The 23682-nt window shown below is 41.1% G+C and overlaps 1 protein-coding gene across 2 annotated transcripts; it reads right to left on the reverse strand.

Annotated features, from left to right (window-relative positions):
- Nucleotides 1-27: 27 nt before the first annotated feature.
- Nucleotides 28-21359, reverse strand: BBS5 (Bardet-Biedl syndrome 5). 2 transcript variants are annotated; one of them, XM_075002127.1, is made up of 12 exons: nt 21224-21359; nt 14957-15039; nt 12529-12594; nt 10796-10845; nt 10273-10400; nt 9286-9421; nt 8194-8289; nt 7173-7235; nt 5080-5214; nt 4889-4972; nt 2215-2238; nt 28-2098 (listed from the first exon to the last, which is right to left on the reverse strand). In XM_075002127.1, exons 1-12 carry the CDS (start codon nt 21283-21285, stop codon nt 1997-1999), a joined length of 1029 nt encoding a protein of 342 aa, XP_074858228.1. In that variant the 5' UTR covers nt 21286-21359; the 3' UTR covers nt 28-1996. The 2 variants fall into 2 exon arrangements, with proteins under 2 accessions (XP_074858228.1, XP_074858229.1); XM_075002128.1 differs by lacking the exon at nt 8194-8289.
- Between the last annotated feature and the right edge of the window lie 2323 nt (nt 21360-23682).

Here is a 23682-nt window from a genome sequence, read left to right on the forward strand (position 1 = left end):
TGCAGCTGTCATAGATTGAAAGAAGCAACTGTTGCTTTTTATTCAAGATAACCATACACATTTAATCACTGAAACCTGCAGAGTAGGGTATTACTCATGTGAGTAAGGATGGCAGAATCTGGTCTAAGAAAATATCTAATAATTAGGTCAGGTCTCAGATATAATTACGGAATACTAAGCACTAAAAGTATTATCTGTAAAGGGTAAAGCTAGCAGTTATGATATTATGTCTATTCAAAATGAATTCACAGAAAATGTTTTTAAGACTGATTCACAGAAGTTTCCCAGTCAGAATGTCTGATACTTCGTTGTAAGTAAAATTCATTGTGATTAATTAGACAGTTATTTTGTGCTAGAATTTTTTTTTTCATATCCACACATCATTAGAAAAAAATAACACCGTTCTGGAGAAATAATTTAATGAAAAGTATGTATTTCATTTTAGATTTCTATTTAAAACAATAAATGATAATTTGTTTGCAAACTTATATATGATTCTCCAAGCAAAAGTACACTTAATTATTTTAAAATATCATTTAAAAATTAAGCTTTTTTTTTTTTTAAAATTCTTAAAATGTAATTCTCACTCGAGATCATTTTCCTAGGCATATTATAATTCCCTTCTCCTGCCTCCCAAGTATTTGTTTTGAGTTTTTATTTTAGGATAACATTAAAAGTAGTATTAGTAAAGGGAATCCTATCAACTGTAAAATGAAAGAAATAGGTACATTAGAAATGGATTTTTTTTTAAATAAAAGAATGTCATTACATGAAAGTTCAGTGTGAATTCTCACAAAACTAAAAATTGAGAAAAAGCAGTACAAACTGAACAGTTTCACAAAGGAAGGAGAGCAAAAAGTTACTCTCAAATTATTTTTGTTTCAAAGTTTCAGAATTTAGGCAAGGGAAGCTTAGATTTCTATTAAATTTGGAAAAGTAGAAGTTTAACAACCCAGAGTTTGCTTAATATACTTTAGTGACAAAGGGCTTGATCTTGCTCCCATGAAAGTGAATGGCAAAATACCCCCTGATTTCCACGAGAGCAGAACTTGTCCCCAACTTTCTAACATACATTTGTTATAAACAAGATTTCATTTAATTATCATTTTATATATATAAGTTTTACCTAAATATTTAACAGGCTTTTCTTCCTTTCTATATCACAGCGAAGTCACTAGTGCTGTCAGCTGCTAAAACAACAGCTGAAAGGGGAGCTCATTTGACTTTTTCCAATTATAGGAAATAGTAAGACCTCATCTCACTAGAAAACAGAACAGCTGCATCTTCCCTCTAAACAATAAATGACTCATTTCTCTCTGAATGTAACACATAACATTCTAAAGGTCTGATGGGTCAGAAGCAAAAGATAGGTAGTGTGTGATCATTTCTTGATTTTCCTCTTTGAATACATGAACAAGTCAGTGCTTTGTGACAAAAGAAAAAAAGTACTGGAGTCTTTGGATGAGAACTAGCACCTGGAATACCCGTATCTGCAATATTAGAACCTGGAATACCAATACATAAAGTTCAATCTGTAATATGAAAACTAGCGGCTATATTTGGAATAGTACAGTTTAATTTTGTCAAAATGATATCAATACCACAATAATGCCCAATGATACAACTAGTCTTTCTAAAAAACCCACCCACATTAATGTATTTTTGTTTAGTACACCAACATTTTAAGAACATGTCACTATGGAAATACTCTTCAGATACAATTATCAGCACTTCTTTAAATAAAAGCAAATAAATATTATAATTTAGCACAAGAACTGTATACAAAAATACACAATACAATAGCTACAAATGCACAATTTAACAAGTCTTCTTTCACAAAATAAGTTAACTATGCACTGTACAATATTTATATGCTCCTTCTCTTTGATACAATAGCTCTCTCTTACTCAAATATTTTCAGTCTCCCTAAAGATCTGATACTAACATGATGACTACATGCTTTTCTTGGATTAGGAAAATAATGTTAAATCTAAAATCAACCCATTACTTCCCAGAGTCCCTGAAGTGTGAATCCATCCTTCAGTTTCTCTATTGCCAGTCCCAGTTCTTCTGAAAATACAGGTTCCCGATCTTGTTGCTTTTTTTCGAGGAGAAGGGTGGAGGCAGGGAGGAAGGAAATAAGACATTTAAGCAGACTCTGTGAATTGTGACTTGTTAAATAATACACATTTTACAATGTTAAATTACTCTTACCTTATTACCATCCGCAAAGTAAGCCTACAAAAAGAAAAAAAAATCTATTACCAATCTACTCAACAAATAACTGAAAATTTTTTCCTATGTAATTTCAATAAATACTTTCCCCATTTACCTATAATTTTTCTATTGACACTGAGCTACTGTAGGCTTCTCAGTTCTATTAAAAAGTTACTGTTGAAATGAATTTCAACGTTAAACAAAATCCTTTTTGTTTAAAACAATATTTGGCACATCTTCTGAGATGTACAGGTGTGCTTGGCAGAATCTATTACATTAATTTTATAAATAAGACTAAAAATTTACTTTGTAAAAACTTCAACCAGAAAGCAGTTACTTAATATAATATAATAGTCAACCTCCATAGCTACATAACTGCTAAATTATCCATTATTCATAATAAAGCTATTTTTATTTAAATTTATTTTCATATTAATTTTTACAGTGATTCTTTTTGTGAAATAACAGAAGCAGAATTTATTGCATGCTCATTGATCCTGCCTGACATGCAGCAACATTTATTATTCCATTTGTAAAAATGGCCCATTCATAATACCTTAGGGTATGTGCACAAAAATTAATAATTTTGATAAAACTACTTTTAATCAACAACACTAAGGCTATGTCTAAACTGCAGGTTTTTGTCAGGAGCTGGTCTTGTGACAGAAGTCTGTCTCTTCAGTAGTGTTCTGTTAACATACCTTCTTCCTTGTAGAAGGAAGAAGACAGGGATGTGTTGGCAGAGGGGGTTTTATCAACATTTGGCCCTGTGTGGCCGGGCCAAATGTTGGGAAAGTCTATCCCAACAGAGCTGTCAGCGGAAGATATGCAAATCTGTTCAGCAATTTCCATATCCTCTGCCGACAATTCTCGGAAATCTAGATATAGCCTAAAGGACTAACCTAACACTTAAGCAAAGTCATTCCTGTTTCAGGCAAAGACCAGTATAAAGAGATGGGCTTTACAACATCCCTTGAAAAATCAAACTGACTCTTGGACAAGAAGGAGAAACAAATTCCAGAATCGAGGGCTCTTCTGAAAAGTACATACCAGGAGCTGTTAGACCATTACATTTAGGGACTTAAAGAAGTGTCTCAGTGGACCTCAATTGTCTTGGCATTTTCCCAAATAGGCCTGAAATTACATGTGACTCTATAGTGATACTAACACTTTCAGTTACAATGGGAGACTACTAAGGAGCCAGCCTTTGGAGTTCAGATGAAATATGTTCCCTATGGCAACTACTGCTAAGGAAATAGATCACTGCATTCTCTACTTATTACAGCTTCCAAATATTATCGTAGGATGCTTACGTACAGAGTACATTAGAACAATTCAAAGTAGAAGTGACAAAGTATGGATAACCCAGACAAATCCAAATATAAGACAAAAGGATGATAACTGTGATAACAAGATCATTGACATAAAAGTACCCTGAGCACGTCAAAAAAGGCAGAAGGAAGGAAATTACAACCTGAAAGAAGAGAAAAAGGAAAAATACAAGCCTTACATCAATAGTAGAGAGCTTTGCCAACAAAACCAGGGTTTTGCCGACAAAACTTGGCACATCCACACACAAAATGCATTTGTCGACAGCATGTCGACAAAACTCAGCACTTTCATCATCAGCCATCTGCCTCTTCACTATGAGGCAGAATGCCTTTCTCAACAGAATCTGTCAAGAAAAAAGCCAGGTGGATGGTACGGGAGGTCTTCTGTTGACTGACAGGGCTTCCAGGTGACCAGGCATCTCTGTCTGCTGTGCTTCCAATTGGCCGTTCTGTTGAAAGAGGGCTGGGCAGTCCAGCCACTGTCAACAAAGCAGATAGCTTTTTCAATCTGCTTTGGTGTGTGGATGTGATCTGTCAACAGAAGTTTTGTCGGAAGATCTCTTCCAACAGTGACTTCTGTTAACAGATTGCTCTAGTATAGACATAGCCAGAGAGAAAAAAAGATGAAGGTTACCCAGATAAACCAGGAATAGGACAGACTAGTAGGGTTGTTTTAGGATTGCTATGCCTTTCAAGTTTTGAAGGTGAGCTATGACAATGTGTATTTTGGACTAGACTAACATAAAAATACTTCTGCATTCTAATGATTATACTACAAAGTAGTTTCTGGATGTTGGGAAAGAAAAATCATCTCAGAAAAACCTCTGCTTTATCAATATAGCCTCTTGTGTTTATGTCAACGGAAGGTATAAGTACTTGTCACTTCTTCGTATAAGGTTTATGGGCAACATTTAATATCATCTCATCCTGAAATCCTACAGGGGCAAATTCTGAGGCAACCTTCTAGACACAACACTGTAATTTCAATCTTTCCAGAAAGAAAGTTGACTCAATTATAATAAGTTTATGACCTGATTACAGGATTTTAAAAGCATGCTGCAAGTTACCTGTGACTATTTAAATGCCAAATCCCTTGAGCATCAATAACTTTTTGACATATACCGCTTTCTAAAAAGTGTTGAAAAAAGCATATGTGTTTATGGTTAGAGACTACAACACAGTTTTGGACTTTATGCCCAAAAGGCTTCTAGATAGTTACTTAACATCAGAAGAGTCAATTATCTTTTTAGTAGGAACCCAAACCTATAAATGATTTATATTTAAACAAATCAATAATTATGGGTAGGTTTTTGTTTTTGTATTTTTTTGGAGAAGCTTACCACAAAAGCATCTGTCTGGTCATCAGATTCTATTTCCACATCATCCTGAACTTGTTCTACTGTCAGATCTTCAAGAGGTTGAGGCTGTAAATTGATGCAATGAAACAAACAAATACATGTGTATATGTAATTTTATTTATTATGTTAGTGCAATGATGCACATGGCTTCTGTAATAAAAGGAACAGCATACCTTTTCTTCCATTTCATAATCCACTCCAAATATAGGGCTAGCTGAGTAGACTCTATGCAGTGAATTTATTTCTTTCACTGCCTCCTGTAGTTTCTCCACAGGATCTATTTTAAAACCAAGTACGTATCCTCCACTCTACAAAGAAAAGAAAAATATGTACTATAATGAACTAATCTTTATATATAAAAGACATTTGTAGATAAGGCCCTACCAAATTCAGCCATGGAAAAACATGTAACAGACTGAAATCTGGTCTTATGTGTACTTTTATCTTACACTATACAGATTTCACAGTGCAAACCAGAATTTCTCAGTTGGGGACCCATGTGGTAGAGGCACATGCCTTTGGCCCTGAAGGTTGCAGGTTCATTCCCTCCTGCCAGTAACCAGAGTGACCCGCCAGTGCTGCAGCACTGCCCCCGCTTTAGAGCAAGGCAGCTGGACTGCAGCGGCTATGAGAAGGCACCCAGCTCCTGACTCAGCAACCTACCAACAGCAGTAAGGCTGGCATATGTAAAGGGTAGCAGTACCACAACCCACCTCATTTTTAGGTTAGGACCCCTTCAGTTACAACACTATGAAATTTCAGATTTAAATATATATACTCAGGAAATTTACTATTTTTTAAATCCTATGACTGAGAAATTGACCAAAATGGTCTGTGAATTTGATAGGACCCTAATTATAGACAATGCACTCTCTCTTGAATGGCATGTTTTCAATCCTAATAATGAGGACTTGTATAGAAACATTTCTTAAATTTCAAACTGTTGTGTAGGCTTAAGATGAAAAATTCTGGCCCACTGATTTCCAGTGGGCTAGGATTTTACGCCCTGTAAAATGCATAAGCTATGCACTAATGTTCTGTTTTTCAGATGGGAAACAGAGCCATGGGGATGTGGCAAGTCTAGGATCTGTAGTCAGGAGTTTTGAACAGCTCAATTAATGTTTAATCCAGTCGATCATAGTGCTACTATTAAGGCAGCTTTTCAGTTATAATGAATGCATTTGATTTAGCCAAAATAACTTTTTCCATCTGTAGAAACAATTTTGATCAAGGTCACCAGCAGAAATTACCAATCTTTTACAGAGTCTAGCAAAGAAGACATGATGATTTGGGTTTAAGATGCACAGTGTGAAACGTAATCCATTATTGCTCTCTCTAAACTAGAAATCCTGTGTAAAAAGCAATGTTCCCTCTACATTTTTCAATCCATGGGCAGAATAAATTTTGTTATATCCACTGAGGCATGTGCAGATGTGTGCCACCAACACAACCACACAGCTGTGGGCTCTTTGCTAATCAGCTGGGCAGCACCTGACTCTCTCCTGGGTGGCCACCCAAGTGCTCAGCTTACAGGATACACTAGTAAGAAGTGATTACCTAAATAAATGACAAATTAAGCGGCCATGCTGGTCAGTTGGAGTGTGTCTACTCTTGCATTCCTCTTTCAAAAGAGGTATGCAAATGAGGTAAATCAAAAATGCAAATGAAGTACATATGCATATTTGTGACCTCATTTGCATATTCTTATTTCAAAAGAGCTTCTTTCAAAAGACGAAAACCAGTGTAGATGCTGCTCTTTCGAAAGTAAACCCCATCTTCGAAAGAATCCTTCTTCCCTTTATTTAATGGGAAGGATTCTTTCAAAGATGGGGTTTACTTTTGAAAGAGAAGCGTCTACACTGGTTTTCTTCTTTTGAAAGAAGCTATTTCAAAATGAGAACATGCAAATGAGGGCCAGATATGCAAATTTGTACCTTATTTGCATTTTGATTTACTACATTTGCATACCTCTTTCAAAAGAGGAATGCAAGTGTAGACACAGCCTTGGTGTTTTAGTCAGATACCTCATTAATCAGCTGGTGGTTCATTCATCATAATCTTTATTCAGTAAATTCACAAGTCAACAGCCATAATTTCACTACAATTTTAGCCTTATACGTAGCCAAGTTCTCTTCTGTTTAAACGCTGAAGAGTGCACAGGAGTTTAGTCTATTCATTGTTTAAAAAGAGCATACTAAATATCAGAATTACATAGCTTTACAAGTAAAAAAGAAAATAATTAAAGAATGCTACTGAAACATCTTACCTGCTGAGAACTTTCTATGACAAGTGCCAAGCCAAATTTTGAGTCTCTAATCTTTATTGAACGCTGGTTACAAAATGAAAAGAGGTAAAATGTGTTTTTTAAAAAAGTGTTCTTTTATTCCTTGATACAAACAATGTATTAATACTATTAACTGTAATTAACAGTTTTGAATGCCTGGCATCTTTAACCACTTGCAATTCCAAATCCAAATCCCTGACAGCTGGTGGAGATTACATCAGAAATGATGGCATGGTCTGGGCAGTGGTCCTTTCTGAAAACTTTGATCACAAGATAAATTCCAGAGACACATACATTAGTTAAACCTCTCTTGTCTGGGACTCTCTGGTCCAGCAACCATGGAAGTTACTAGACCAGAGAGCCCCAGCCACAGAAGTTGCTAGGGGCTCAGCTGCTCTGGCAGGCAGCCCTGGTGGCTGGGGGGCACAGAGCAGCCATCGGCACCAGGCTGGGAGCGCTGCTGGCCAGGGGAGTGGAGCCCATGCTGGCCCTGGGCAGGGGGCTTAGGCAGCTTGCGGCACAGACCCATCACTGGCCCTGGAGGGGCAGCCCCAGTGGCTGGGGACATGGAGCAGCCACCAGGCCCAGGGAGGGAGCAGCTGCCACCCCCAGGTGGGAAGCTCTTGGGGACCAGGAGTCCTGATGGCTGGAGTGGGTGGCCCAGAGTGGCCTGAGCTCCCCTGGTGCAGCAACTCCCGCATTTGGGAAGGCTCAGGTCCTCAGGTCCAACCTCTACTGACACTGATGCAAGTACGGTAAGCACCATGGGAATCAGAAATGCAGATCCCAGGATCCAAGTCCTGATCCTGAAAGGCTTGAATTGTCAAGGAATTTTGACACAGTGTTCTTTACAAGAGGTATAAGGCCCAACCTTCCTACAAAGAAGAGCAAGCAACTCCCATTAAGTTCAATGTAAGTTAACTTTGTAAATCAAAGTCTGGAATCTGGCCCATATCATACAATATTTAGGCTTAAAAAAGATTACTGAGGTTAAGATACTTACAATTTGCAGATATGGTATGCTGACATTAAAGCTGTCATTCATATTTGCATGCCAAACTATTCTCACGTTAGTAATGAAAAAAGTCCCCAGATTTCCCTATAAAAATAGATACATCAGAATGCCTTTGAAATGTAGGGCCTGTTTTCGTTGTTAGACCTACTCAGGTCCCACACTGAAATGCTAATATAATAGGACTGCACATTAAGTTCAATGAAGATTTGATGGTGCCTAATTGAAGTCAATGGGAGTCTTACCATTGACTGTAATGGCAGTAGGAGAAGTTCTTAAAGGCTATCATTACTTCAGTGATGAAAACCCCTGAGCGATTAGCATTACTGCAGCAAACCAGTACCACAGTACAGTGCAGTAAACCTAAGGGGAGAATGTGAAATTTTCAAGTGCTTTTCACTGTATAGTTCCAGAACTGGTATACTGTACAAGTCCAATGGCATGTGGGTTAAATTTAGGTGACTGTGAAGATGTGTGCCAAAATCCAAACCTGAGAGTAAAGAACTCTTTTACTCCTCAAGACTGATCTTATGCCCATTTTGAACTAAAAGTACACAAATAACAGCCCTAAACAAGAACAAATAAGTAGTGTCCTGGAAATTAACACAGACATATTGTATGTCACTTGCAACTATTAGCAACTCCCCCCCTCAAAAATAATTTTCTATTCCAATGTTTTCAGTTGTTAGCAACTAGAACACAAAGGTAAGCAAGCACTCAAAAACTGCAAGTAGACAATACAAATATGCAGCAAAGTGTTCTAGAAATAGCAGGGTATACTTTCAGAATGATGCACAGAGAATTAGGCCCTCAAATACTTCTTGTTAACAGAAGCTGTGTATCTAATTTCTTGTATATAGAATTGGAAAGTATCTCACAAATGTCATGACAGGTTGCTGAAAAGAGTACTCTGTTATACTGAATAGCATATGCACAAGATAGAGTGTGTCTCATGTATCCTGTTCATGAACTGAACCAAAGAATTCCTGTGAGGGTCTAGAACTATAATAGTACGGTTGCTAGGAAGATGAAAAATGAGGCACAGTTCTAGTAAAATTGTATATAGTCTTGTTTTAAGCATACCTGGTCACTAGATAAATTCCAGACTCCATTAATTTTGTCATATACTTGTTCTTGTGGTAATAATCTCAGCTGTTTGTTTTGAATCAACGCACTTCTCAGCTTAAGATCACGGTACATTTTAGAAGTTTCATAAGCTCTACAAATAAAAATACATGCCCAAACTGAAGATTTCAGTGTTTTTCATAGCTCATGTTAACAAAGCTTTGTAAAACATTTCAGAATTTCCCCCTTCTATTTACCTTGTACATATAAGTTAAGCAATTGTATTAAGCTGGTTTTCGGACTATGGGAGCGGCAAGATTGTGCTGGGAGTGGGGGAGTGCAAGGCCTGTCCTCTCTGGGGCACCCAGAGAGTACGTGACCTCCCACAGGTTTGAATATCATGCAGGGGCGTGGCAGGCAGGAGGCCTGCCTGAAGCTCCTGCTGGGTCACTGGTGTTGGGCTGGATTCGGCAGTTTGTCTGGGTAGATCTGGCCTGTGTGCTATATCTTGCTCACCTTTGCATTAGACTGCATACATGTTCACATCTGTATTAGGGATATTAACATTTAACCAGTTAGCCAATAAGCCTTACCCTAAATGAATGAGGCTTATGGGTTACAGTTAGCCAGTAGGGGCTGGAGTGACCCCCACACGCCACAAGCAGAGGGTTGCTCTAGCCCCTCAGGGCCACCGCTGATGGGAGGCACAGCTGCCCCTGTCTGCAGCAACGTGGCCTGGGAGTGCCACAGGTAGGAGTGGTCTAGCCCAGCTAGATCAGCCCTTATCTGTGGCAGCCCAGGCAGGACATAAGTGTGTCTGGGGATGGGAGGTCAGCTGGGGGGACTGGAGCAGCCCTCCTGCTGTGGACAGGGGCTGCGCTGGCCGGGCTGAAGTGGAGAAGGTGCTCAACCCTGCCTCTTCGGAGACAACAATCCCAAATCCTGCCTATATAGCTGATTTAATCTAATTTTAAAAATCAGTAAGCATTATTTTAAATGCGGTACCTATGTACAGCAATAACTGAAGTGAAGAGTCTGGGACTCCCAGGAACCACATTAGTAAATATGAACTCGAACCGTGTGTTGTTACATTTAGTTAATATGTAAAGAGCTTCTGTCTGGCCTCGTAGTTTCTGTAAGAAAAATTGTCAATATTTAACATTTTGACATTACTGTAAGAAAGACAACCAACAATCCAAACACACTATTTTTTTGTCCTATCTGAACTGTAAGTACTTAACAAGAAATTCTGGCCTCAGAGTAATCTATGGAAGTTTTACACTGACTTCCTGGCCTCCTGGTCATTGACATTCTGGTCCCACTGAAGGCACTATTTTTTCCAAGATTCTTATAATAACAAACCCATTCCTTAAATTAAAAGTTTATCTCTAAATATTTAAAATAAAAATGTCACCATTACAGTATTTCTATGATTAAAGATGAACTTTCAGATTATTTAAATAGTGCAATGAGTGCATATGGTACTTTTACACTTTTTTAAAAGTTTACTAAGTATTTTGAAACTTACTGAGTTAGCTGTTCTTGTAGTTATATTTATAATGCAGTTGTAACCAACAGCTAAAAATTGGGGGGAAAAAGCACAATTTTGATAAGTAGAAAATTTTCAGTAAATTACCATACATGTGATAATACATTACTTTGAGAGTTATAAGATAATCAATTTGCAAATATCTAAAAATATGTATAATGATAGAAATATATAGATAAGAAACAAGATAATCCATCTGTAAATATCTAGAAAAAATATATAGAAGGATAGAAGCATATCTGCTTACATCAGCAGTGAATCTGTCCTTAAGACTATAAACAAACTTGATATATCTTGAAAAAAAATATCGTCACAAATACATAATATAGGTTGTACCTCCCAAAACCCAGACTCACTGGTCCAGCAACCTCTGTAGTCTGGCAGGGAGCCCTGAGAGATCCCAGAGAGCTCCGAGACCAGGAGCCTCGGGGGACGACAGCAGGCTGCTGGGAGACCAGTGGCAGGGGAGGCAGCAGCCCTGGTGAGCTCGAAGCCCAGCAGGCCTGGCATCCATGGAGCTGGCATCCTGGCCAGAATCCGGCAGCCCAGCCAGGGCCAGAGTCTGGAATGAGCCAGTGTCTGGGGCCAGAGCTGGTAGCAGCCCCTCTGAGCCAATGGTAGGGAGGGCTGGAGACAGGGGGACCAGAAAGGGCAGAATTGGAGCCGGTGGCAGGGGGCGGGGCAGCCTGTGGAGGGAGGAGACCTCCTACAGGCCAACAAATTCCCTTGTTCAGGACTGGTCAGGTCTGGAGGGCACCGGTCCACGGAGGGCCAACCCATCTAATGCAGGGAGGACTGAGTTTGTGAGCACAGGGACTTCCACTTCTTTAGCTCTTAGAAATTGTGTATCTGGAGCAAAATGACTGCCAAAGAAATGTACCCAGGAAGTTACTTAAGAAAATGATCAACTTAAGCACCTGAGCAGTTTCACTGACTACTCATACAATTGAAGTTAGACGTCTGTTTTAAGTATCAGGTCCTGTAACAGTGAATTATATGTTTGTGAAGAGAGAAAAACCAAGGATCAAGACTCATAAGAATAAAGAGATAGGAACAGCATATAGTGATACGACAAGTGGGTAATTCAAAGTACAGTAAAACAAAATGATTCTTTCTAGGCAAATCTCCAAATTCTACAGGCTTCAGGGAAACTATAAGGGTATGTCTATATTTATGGGGGGTTGACGTGCCACAACCAATCTTGCAGGGATCAATTTTGCTGCATGTGTGTGGACATGGCAAAATTGATCTCTCTGGGCTCAGCTGTCTAGCCTGGTACTCCACACTAATGGGTGGAGTAAGGGATGTTGGCATGAGCCCAAAGATCCTTGATTTACACCAGGGAACAAAGTCAATCCTGATCATCAATTCATATGCTAATGGTTTGGCTTGAATTGCGTATTTGATCCCTAGTGTAGACCAGGCCTGAGACACTCTGTTGTTATCTTCAGAATTTAGTTGGAGAAAATGTTATAAAACATAGACAGTTTATGCAGGAGTTATTTGATCAGTTCCTATATTGCTGAAAAGAATAATGAATATTGCTGAATTGTACACAGGGTAGGTAGGGATGGGAGACTGAAGACTTTGCAGTAGCAGAAAATCTCAGACTGTAACTTTATTGCTGTACTCATTAGTGTTGTGAAAATTTAGGATACTACTACATAAGAAAATACAAAACTTTACTCATCTTGATTAAAGGGAATACTTACAGAGATTGACTCTAGGTAAAGCCAATGAGTGCCAAATAATTCGTAAATTTGTCACTAGAAGTCTACCTGAAAATAAAAAGTGCAACATTTTAAATTACATTTGAGAACTGCCTAGATTGAAATCTCACATTTAAAGTGCTCCATCAAATGTAACATTTAAACATAACTGCCTTTCTCCCTCTTCCTGAAAACCCTCTGCTAACCAAATGCCAATACTGATCTTTCTTTTAATATAACCATCTTTATTTTGGATAGGCATCAGAGGGGTAGCTGCAAAAATGAGGAGTTCTGTGCTACTTCAAAGACTATCAGATTTATTTGGGCATAACCTTTCATGGGCAAAAATCCATTTTGTCAGATGCAGATTTTGGATAGAGTTCATTACAACCATAGAATGACATGGGACTTCTCCCAACCAGTCTGTTTGGGATATCCTGTCAGGTCTCTCTCAATCTCTTCAACAGTCTTTGGAGCAAGGACCTGAACTTGGGTCTTCTCCTACTCAGATGAGCCTTAGACACTAACCCATATCCATTCTCATACTTTTTCTGGCCCAGTGATTATTCAAGTGTTTTATAAAAAACAAAATAGTTTCAACAGGAGTAACTGAGAGACCAGCTTAACAATATCCAACAGCCCAGTAGATAGGGGATTCTCTTGAAATCTGGGAGACCTACATTCAAATGCCTTCTCCGCACCAGGCAAATGGAAGAAGTGAATCCACGTCTTCTATGTCCATGTACAATGCCTTACAGATTATAAAGGGGACAGCACCACACCTCCTCCAGTCATTTTGTCAATTTAGCCTTTCATATGCTATTTTATTTTTAAAAGTTAAAAATCCCTAGAAATGAAACAAAACATTTCAGATAAAGAAGCTGTTTATTCCACAGCAGTATCTTTAATTTGTTGATTTTTTTTTGCAATTAGTCTTGAATCAGACTGCACGGCTCTCCCTAACCTCCAGAACTGCCATAGACCCAAAAAGTTAAGTATTTGCCCAGTTCCTCTCCATACGCTCTCTGACACCCACAAGAGATAAGCCCAAAAAAACAAGCAAAAATAATCATGGCTCTCACTCACATTCTTTCCCCTAACCTCATCAAAGCTGCAGTACTCTTTAGGAAAACAATAGACAAAATCTACAAAGGACTACTGGTGGCAGGTGGGAGGACGAGGAGTTAATTGACTTGAACTACTTTCCAGGGTAGCCCTATATCCAGAGACCTTATACAGATCCGCTCTGTTCCTTCCATTCGCAACTTCAGCTCAACACCAGCTTTTGTGATGCAGACCCCACAAGGTCCAAAATTTTCCTCTCAAGCAGAGACAAAGGAATTCTCCTCTGTGGTTTTCATTAGTGAAAAGATCTTACGGTGTATTTAAGATGCTGCATCAGGAAAGCTAATGACCTAATTTAAACAAATTAAAGAGTTCCAGTTCTTGCAACAGTCTGATAAATGAAGATTCTGTTACCATTTCTATCAATCCTCTGAGAAATAGGCTGTATAATTATAAAATGTAGCTACCTGATAATAGCACAATTTTAAAATCCTAGTCCAATGACACTCTATGATGAATTTATCACTTTTTCTATCCACAGAAGCACTTTAAACTATGATCAAAGAAACCAATGAGATAATTAGATTGTGCAATAAACTTTGAAAAAAGAAATCCTTTTGCTTTATAAAATTTAAACACATGCTCATTAGAAATTATACAAATGTTGTAAAGGCCTATGCAACCTTCTATAGGATTACAACTAAAGATCACCAAGTTGTTTTCAGGGAGGAAACTGAACACAAATGAATTGCACCTTAACCAGGCTTTCAATTCCAAAAGAACCCGCAGGTATGATGTTTTCATTACCTACTTTGCTTTCCATCAAGTCCATGCCATTGGTACCTACTACACTATCTCATGGGTACCCCTGAGAGGACAGATGTATGTCCTCTCTCTGACCATAGGAACACGCTAGTATAGCCTGACCTATAGTCAGTCCATTTTTCATCTGGAGAAGCAGGTTTTACCTACGAAAACTCATGATGTAATAAATATGTTAGTCTCTAAGATGCCACAGGACTGCTCATTATCTATGGTCTATGGGTGTGTTTTCCTAAGATCTTTTTCAGAAAGAAGACTAATGATCAGTATCAGCTATTCATACAGTAGCTCTCTCTTACAAGGTTCACACAGCTGTAGAACATTATATTTTATGTCTGAAAGGAAAATGCAGAACTATCAAAGTTTTCCTGATGGTGTAATTCTTTACTTCCTTCTGACAACTGTGCATTCAGAATCCACTCCTATTCCTATTGAAGTGAGTTGGGAGTTTTCCCATTGACTTCAGTGGCAGCTGCTTCAAACTCTCCGTGATAGAACTAATTAGAAGTTACAAAGAGGAGAATGTCATTAGGTACACACTGACCTCTGTCGCCATTGTTTCCTTTGGTATCTTCAATAGAATCCAAACAGTCTATAAGAACTTCTCCTGGTCTCGTTTTCATTTGTCTAAAATGCGATCATTTATTTCATTAGAATATTACCATTTTGTTTATTCATTTCCCCTTTAAACAGGCTGTGTAATACTCTGGTCTAGACATAACAAAATAAGGTACAATTAAGAAATGATTGGGTTTACCCTCTGAGGCCCAACAAAGTGGTGATCATTTCTACTCCCACACATTCACTTTCCTATCACCTTTTCCCCAACAAATGCAGTATTTCCATTGACTGGTGTAAGAACTATACATGTTCATCATATCTGAAAAGTACCATGAAGTATAATTTCAATGGAGAGGAAATGCAGTTAGTCCATGATGATGATGCCTGTTGTTTACAGTTCAAAGTTCACACTGCTTTTTAGATACCAAACTGAATTTCAGTTCTCTGCCTTATTTTCTATCTACTTTCACTTGCAGGTTTTCTTTTGACATAACTACTTGCTACATATTTTGTCACCTAGCCATTTGGTTGGTTGTTGAAATTCATGATGTTATACCATCAGGGTCGGTGTAAGGCAAAAAAAAAAAAAAAAAAAAGAACAGGGAGGCCTCATGAACATAATTTCATAAAAACACAACACACGGAAAAAATAAACCAGAACTAATGAGTCAAATATATCATGCTACTGTGTTTTACTTGAACAGTAGACCTCTGAAAGAGCAAATAATGAAATTTTTGCCAGGTTTCTTTGTTTCTTTCTACCATGCTAGTTATTTTTAAATCACTTGTGAATCAAGAAAAAAATATTTTTAGTAACACTAAACACTTACATAGCTACTTATAGTTAAAGGGGCATGCAACATTACTTTTACATTCATTTTCCTATTGTGCAGCTAGTTTTATAACTGATTGGGAGGACATGAGGCACAAACCATCTACTTGGAATAAAAGAATGGGACCCAAAACTTTGCTAATATGATGGAAATATCACAGTTTGTTTAAATATTTGCAATAAGAGTAATAGATGCTAGGACTATCATGTTTTAATTACGTCTAGCAATATGCAGCATACTATCTGTGTTGGTCCTTGTCTTTCTAGTATTACACAGTTGTTTCTGGCTCTAAACATAGTGGATGTGTCCACACTAGCAAGATTTTTTTTGAAAGAGCCCATGGTGCGTCTATACACAAAAAGCATTCTTTCAAAAATAAATCGAAAGAATATGGTGCTCCTTTCAAAAATCACTCTTCCTTTCTCGTTTCATGAAGAGCACCTTCTTTTGAACGAAAACGCGTGTAGATGCTCCCCAGGGCCTTTCTTTTGAAAGAACAGTCTTCATTTTCCATCCCCGGCCCATTCTTTCAAAAGAGTGGGGGCTATGTGGATGCTCGCTCTCGAAAGAGCAGATCACTCTTTTATCTGCTTTTTTGTGTGTGGACACACTCTTTTGAATGTTCTTTTGGAAGAGATCTTCCGGAAGGACTTCTTACAAAAGATCTTTGTAGTGTAGATGTAGCTAGTGGCAGAAAGCAAATGAACAGATGAGCAGGTAAACAGCTGTAGACAAACTCACTGTCTAGCGGATCAGTCTTGATCAAGAATGTGTTTTACTGTTTAAATTACCTGATTCAGGACCAGTGAGGTCCTGGGGTGCTGGACTAGAAAGGTTCAGCCTGTACTGATTTCCCTAGTGCTTTTTATTTAGACTGTTGTAAAACAAGGCTGAGTTAATACATGCCCTAGAAGAGCTAAGAGTACCTCCAGGTATTCCTGGTTGAAATGCACTGCTTCAGGCTTGGTCTACACTAGAAAATTAGGTCCAATTTAGGTGACTGAGGTCAACTTTCTAAGGACTGAGTCCACATTACAGGGTCCATTCCTTTGCCTTTAAGGGCTTCTAGGGTTGACTTTTGTATTCCTGCTTTTCATGAGGAGTAATGCCAAATTCAACCTAGCTTGGCTGACCTTAGGGTAGCACAGATGGACTGCTGGGAAAGTCTATACTCTTGGCGTGTCCCACAGTGCCTCTATGTGACCACTCTGGCCACCACTTTCAACTCCACTGCTCTCCATGTGTGCAAGAAGCAGCCCTGGAAAATTTAAGTTGATTTCCTGTTTGGCCAGCATGGAGAGCATGGTGAGTGCAGCAGGCAGCACACCTCAGCGCACATCTGGCCATAAATTCCCAGGGTTGCAGACAAGCTCCAGCATGGAACATGCAGGAGATCCAGGACCTCACTGCTGTATGGGAGGATGAATCTGTGCTGGGAAACCTATGAAGCAGCAAAAGAAATGCAGACATATAGACCCAAATCTGACTGGGCACAAACAAAAAAGGATACACCAGCCAAGCAGCATGATGTGAAAATAAAGATGCTTTGGTAAGCGTACTATAAAACAAAAGAAGGAAATGGACATTCTGGGTTGTCACTGCAAACATGCCGCTTCTATGAGCAACTTCACAGGATTCTAGGGAGTGACCCAACCACTGTCCCCAAAGAATCTGTGGATATCTCCGAAGAGAATCCTCAGGCAGTCTCTGGCAATAGCAAGGAGGACACTGTGGATGAGGAAGAGGAGGAGGAGGATAATGGTCAGCAAGCACATGGAGCAGCTGATTTCACTGACAGCCAGGAACTTTTTATAATACTGGATCTCACCCCTTCCTCCCAGGATTTTTCACAACTGGACCCTTATGACAGGGAGGGCACCTCTGCTGAGTTCTCCTTTTCAATCATGCTGCCAGTGGGCTACAGCAATTGAGTGTGATCTGTGGCGGTGACTAAGAGAGCTGGGCACACAGCCACAGAGAGGCCAGCACAAGCTGCTCTGCCATTCTTGGGCTGCTGGGGGAAGGGAAATTTTCACTGTTCAATCCAAGGGAGTGGGGTGGGGAGACCATGTTGGGACCCAGAGAGCCAGGCACACGTGGTGACAACAATCAAAGTCTCTAGCCCCCTTCCTCCCCGCCCTCCACTTGCAGTGGGCACAGCTGCAGAAACTGCTTTTGCAATCACAGGCTTGAAAGCGCGCCTCCAATCTGCGCCTTACCGTGGCTGGAAGCAAACCATGTCAAGCAGAGGACGCTTAATAGTCCAAATTTTTCCTTGCAGGGAATACATCCCCATCATCTTTCACAGAGGTTCCTTCGTGAGATTCCTTTGTGTGCTGTTAAACTTATTTACTGTAAATTATTTCCTTAATGTCTAGCCTTCACTTATGTTGTGCTCTTTGACCACTGCTCACCCTCACCAGATGTTAAGACTGGCACAGATCTGCAGGAGAAAATGAATGTGGGAAGATATGTTCATAGAGCATATGGAAGCCACCTGTGTGGAGAGGGCACGGTTAAATATGCAGAGGAGAACCAAGCTGAAGGAGAGGCAGGCTGATAGGGAAGAAAGGAGACTGGATAATAAAGTCAGGATTTAGCACAGAGAGTGTGAATTGGAGACCAGCCAGCATCTCCCTGTTCCTCCTCTGCAGTGCCTCACATTCATAGATGTCCATGTCGTCCTCGGCATCTGCATCACTCTCACAGCTGCTTAGGCTCTGCACATACCGCAGCACAATGTATGAGATGCTCACAATACATGCCACAACAGTTTTAAGCTGTATGGGTTCCATGCTAGCCTTGCAATGGCATCTACATGGATATGAAAAAAGGGTGCAAAAAAAATTTTTGCCATTGCTTTCCAAAGGGGTGGGGTGGGAGATAAGTGCACTATGGGATGCTGATAATATGCACCCACTACCACGTGTGGCACATTTTTGTCTTGTCAGACACTGGGACAGAAACCCACAGTATAACAGGGCAACGAGAAATGTGCGATAGGTACATCAAACCCTCAAGATACACACGTCTCGGGTTAATGCGACTGTCACCCCTGACAGGAGCTTGGTTCCCAGTTCCACGCTGCTTAGGGGACCCAGGAAACTAACCAGCCATGTGCTCCACAACCTCCCAGCAGGAGGACAACATGGAATTAAGAGGCTGTCCCATGGCAGAGCTCATTGGCAGTGGTGCCAGGAAATGCGACAGCTGCTCAATGGAGGAGCTCCCGAGCAGCAGGGGCTGCCGCCTTGAGACACTGGATGCCAGAGAATAAGAGCCCTGCAAAATACAAGACAATGGTGGTGGTCAGTTTCCCTGGTCCCGCAAGTGGCGGGGAGACAGGAACCAGGCTGCACCCTGGTTCCCAGCTCCCCGCCACTCTGGAAGCCACGAAACTGACCAGCCCATCAGTTTCCTGGCTCCTGCAAGCCCAGGACAGCCAGGAACCAGGTAGCAGCCTGGGTCCCGTCTCCCTCCAGACGTGCATGACAATTTGAGTTACATGGGGGTTGCAGGAATGCAACCCCCACATAACTCGAGGTCTTACTGTAGTCACAGTGCATTGCTGACAAAGTTGAAGCTAGCAATGCTAATGGGGACACATGCCGACAACTTTATGTGCCAGTTGGACATGCATCCTCAACATTGTAAAATCGGATGCTAGAAAATCAACCTTAACAAATTTGACTTAATTTCATAGTGTAGACACACCACAAGTGTATTAGTTTAACATGTTCATTTCTTTTGAGGATATATCCAGGGCAACACATACTCTGCAGCACAATGTGGACAAATTCTGCTTCACTCCTGCAGCATAATGTTCAAATTCCAGAGCAAATTTAATTTTGTTCTCTTACAATGAAGCATCCTTCAATCTTACCTAGAAAACTATGACTTAGTGATGCAAACTGTGTTGATTTTCCTTTTCTGTCTTGATTACTTTATAGAGAATGGGTGTCTCACTGTGCTCTCTCAAGGACCAGTGCCACTCACTATAATTTAAGAATTTTTTAAAAACTAAATAGAATCCAACTTTGCTATGTAATAGAACAAGAGAAGCACTAATTATTCAACTGCATGTTTCTGAAATTGCTTCAATCAGTGATGTTGCACACTAGGGTCAGCACCTGTCCATATTTTTCCAGATATTGTTTCTTTTTTGAGCCTTCTATGTGTGGAGGACTTTAAAAATAACATGAAATGTCTGGGATTATAAGAGCAGAAAATCTATAGCTCAGAAAGTGTCTGAACTGATACACTTCCTGACTGCTCCCTCTGCTGCATCTTAGTCCATTCCCCTTGAAGCCACAGTGGCTGTATCCCAACCACCCATATCTTAGCTCCCAGTCCTATTCCTGCAGAAGTCCCACAAGAAGTTTTAGTGTCCTGGGCTTGTTTCAGTTACCCTCCCACTGTGATAGGGAACAGCACTGCACCCTCCACCCCTTCCTCTCAAGTACCTCTCCAGCTCTCTATCTTTGGCAGTGTCCTCTTTTTGGGTATCTGACATATGGTAACTGTTAGACACAATAAAGGCCAAAGTCTTCTATAAACAGGGGTCAGATATGTAGGACACAAACTCTTCTAAGATTCTCCCATGTAAGTCACTCACTGTAGATTGTGCATAAATGCAAAACACAAATGTGTACTCTGTTGGCTATGGTACAGTTTCAGAATGCCTATGGGCTCTGCTAGGTTTCTTGGGGCCATGAGTGTGTATTAACTTATGGGGAGGCAGGAGACGATGAAGAGAAGCATCAATATCTTCCAAAATTTCACTTACATGTAGCACAAAGCTGAAATTCACTCTTTAAATAGTAAGATGTGTGAAAATCCCATTTTATACAAATTCAATGCACAGCAATGCTGGCACTTAAAATTATGGTTGGCAGGCATTTAAGGAAACATCTTAGTTAAGTGACGGGCACACATCTTTGCACTGGGTACTTTGGTGCACATTTTGGAGATTTCCTTTGCAATCACTGCAGCTAGAGATTAACTTTTGACTGTAAATGCCAGTGGAGTTTCTGGAAAGCAGGACTGCAGTTTCCCAGAGGATTAGATACACCGCATGAGCTCGAACTGCCTGCTTCTGAGTCCTGATTCCGATCCCGGTTATGGAAAACCTGAACAGCCGGACTGATACCCGTGTTAAATCTCCCGCCAGCTGAACACGGAGTGACCCTGCACCCCTCACACCGCTTCCTCCCAGCATGCGCTGCGCTCTTGCCAACCCCAGCCGAAGGGCCGGGCTGTTCCCAGCCTGCACGGCTCCGTCGGGACGCGCCCAGCCTGGCCCGTCTCTGGGTCTAGGGGAGACAGGGCCAGGCCAGCTGTCCAAAGCCGCCCGGCCCCCCCTGGGCGCCAGGCCCTGCGGCGGCGGAAGGAGGATCCACGACGGGGACGTCACTCACTGCGGGGAGATGTCGAAGCGGACATCCCTGTCCTCCCACAGCGCGTCCAGCACAGACGTCATCGCTCGCCGCAGTCCTCACCAGGGTCCGCACTGGCCCGGGGGCGTTTTGTCCCGCGTGCGGCACCTCCCTTGGCAACTGCCCGACGGAGCGCCGCGAGGAACAAACTTCCCAGGCGTCACAGGCTTTGGCTCCGCCCACAGAGCGCGGGGCGGGGCTGTTTCCTTTCCTGCACGCGGCCTTGGAGCCTGACAGCCACTCCCCGGGCTGGGGGTGTGCGCTGAGTGGGTCCGGCCCGGCTCGGCTCGGCTCCTTCCCTCGCCTTGGCCGCCGTTCGTCTCTCATCTCGCCGGGCTGGCGGCTCCCTGCAAGCAGCTGCTCTGCACCAGCGGCTGGCGCAGGCTCGGGGTTTTTTCCTCTTCCTTCTTCTCCTCCTCCTCCCCTCAGCCACGCTATCTCGCCGGTGGGCCACTGGTTTGGGACCCTCTCTCCCTCGCGCGGGGAGCCCACCCTGGCTTTTCAGCCCTGTGCCCCACCTCTTGTGTTGCAGCTGCAGAGCTCCTCTTTATGCTCCAGTGGACCAGTATGAGCAACTTGGTATTCAAGGTATCTAGAGATAAGCAAATGCATTTTGTGCTCATGGGGAGGGGGTGGCTGAGGGGCGGTGAAGAGGGTTGTGTTGGGTGGGTTGAGCAGCAGACCAAAAAAATTTGAGAGCCACTGACTGAAGCTGGGTCTGCAACCTGGGCTTCTTTGGCAGCTGCTGGGACACATCCTGGGCACTGCTGGAAGCCACTTGACGTCTTTCAGTGCAGCTTCCTTTATAATACGTTATAATAGTATGAGCATCTGTTCTGTTTCTCCTGGGACAGTCCCTTATTTAAGCTCTGTCTCTCGCAGGCGACCTGAAATTTTTTAAGAAAATGGGCAGATTGTCTTGTATTTTGCAGGGCTCTTATTCTCTGGCATCCAGTGCCTCAGGGTGGCAGCCCCTACTGCCTGGGAGCTCCTCCATTGGACAGCTGTCCCATTTCCTGGCACCACTGCCAGTGAGCTCTGCCCTGGGGCAGACACTTAATTCGATGGTGCTGCCCCCTTGGTGGGAGGTTATGGAGCTCATCCTCCACTCTATCAGGAGGCTGCTGAGTCCCCATCCATGGTGCCTCACAGTGGGGCAGCTGTTCCCATCTTTGAGGAGCCTTGACATGGAATAGCAGCCCCGCCCATCCTGAGTCCAGTGTCTGGTATTTGCCTTATGGCAGTGTGGTTACCCTAAATTATAAACATCGAGTCTCTGGCTGCAGGGCATTTTCCTTCTCTGCTTATCTGTGTGGCGAGGCCAGATCTTCATAAACATATAGCAATACTAAATTTTAAAAGTTTTTTCAGTATTCATAAATATCAGGACAGTCAAATTCAGTAAGACTGGATGTCAGGGATTAATAGATGTCAGGGATGGTGCTTGGGCCTGCCAAAAGGGCAGGGGATTGGACTAGATGACCTCCCAAGGTCCCTTCCAGTTCTAGGAGATGTGTATCTCCAATTATTTTAAAAAAATGGGGGAGGGGTAGCTCAGTGGTTTGAGCACTAGCCTGCTACACCTGGGGTTGTGTGTTCATTCCTCAAGGAGGCCATTCGGGGATTGGAGCAAATAGATGCCTCAAAATGCTCTGCTTGTACACAGTTGAATACTCTCAAAAATATTATTTGAAAATACAGAAACTCAGTTGTTCTGCTATCCTTTCTTTTAATTTCCAACAGCAACAGTAGAAGTTCCAAAATGATAAATGACATCCAAAGTTATATGTATATTTATAATATCTTACATCTTCAACCAGGTTACTTTGAAAAAAGATAAATTAGGGTCAGATAAATAACTAGGTTACCTATTACTGAACAATTTTCTATTGTGCATGTCAGTTGAATAGTGAATCTCCAGTTATATTTCGTACCATGACATTTCTCACACTTTGAATACAAATGACATGTCTACTGTAAAAAGCAGTGAAGTAATGCATAGAAAAATATGCTTTTGTTAAATACATTTTAATTGTTTGCTTAAAATAATTTGGCTATGCACTACTGCTTATATTAAGCTCTTTTAGTGATACTGCCTTACAAACATGGGCTCAGAGAAAGTGCCAGTGAAGAATACGAGCATGAGCACCAATGGCAAGATCATATGCTGTTTGGGAAAGTGACCATCTTTTTAGCTAGAGAACAGTGGAGCCCTCAACCCAACCTGAGACCATTAGGCACTTGCACTGTAAATAATAATATTGCAAATCTTGAGATAAATTTCAACCGTTGTGTAGCTCCACTAACTTGACTCTGCTCACACCATGGATTAATTTAGTCCCATATAATATGTGGAAGCCATCAAAGAAATGGAGTAGACTGAAATTTCCCACATACCTTCCTTTATAAAATTGTTCTTTGAGTTACTGAAAAAAACTAAA

This window comes from Carettochelys insculpta, chromosome 8 (assembly GCF_033958435.1).
Source record: "Carettochelys insculpta isolate YL-2023 chromosome 8, ASM3395843v1, whole genome shotgun sequence".
In the NCBI taxonomy this organism is placed as follows: Eukaryota; Metazoa; Chordata; order Testudines; family Carettochelyidae; genus Carettochelys; species Carettochelys insculpta.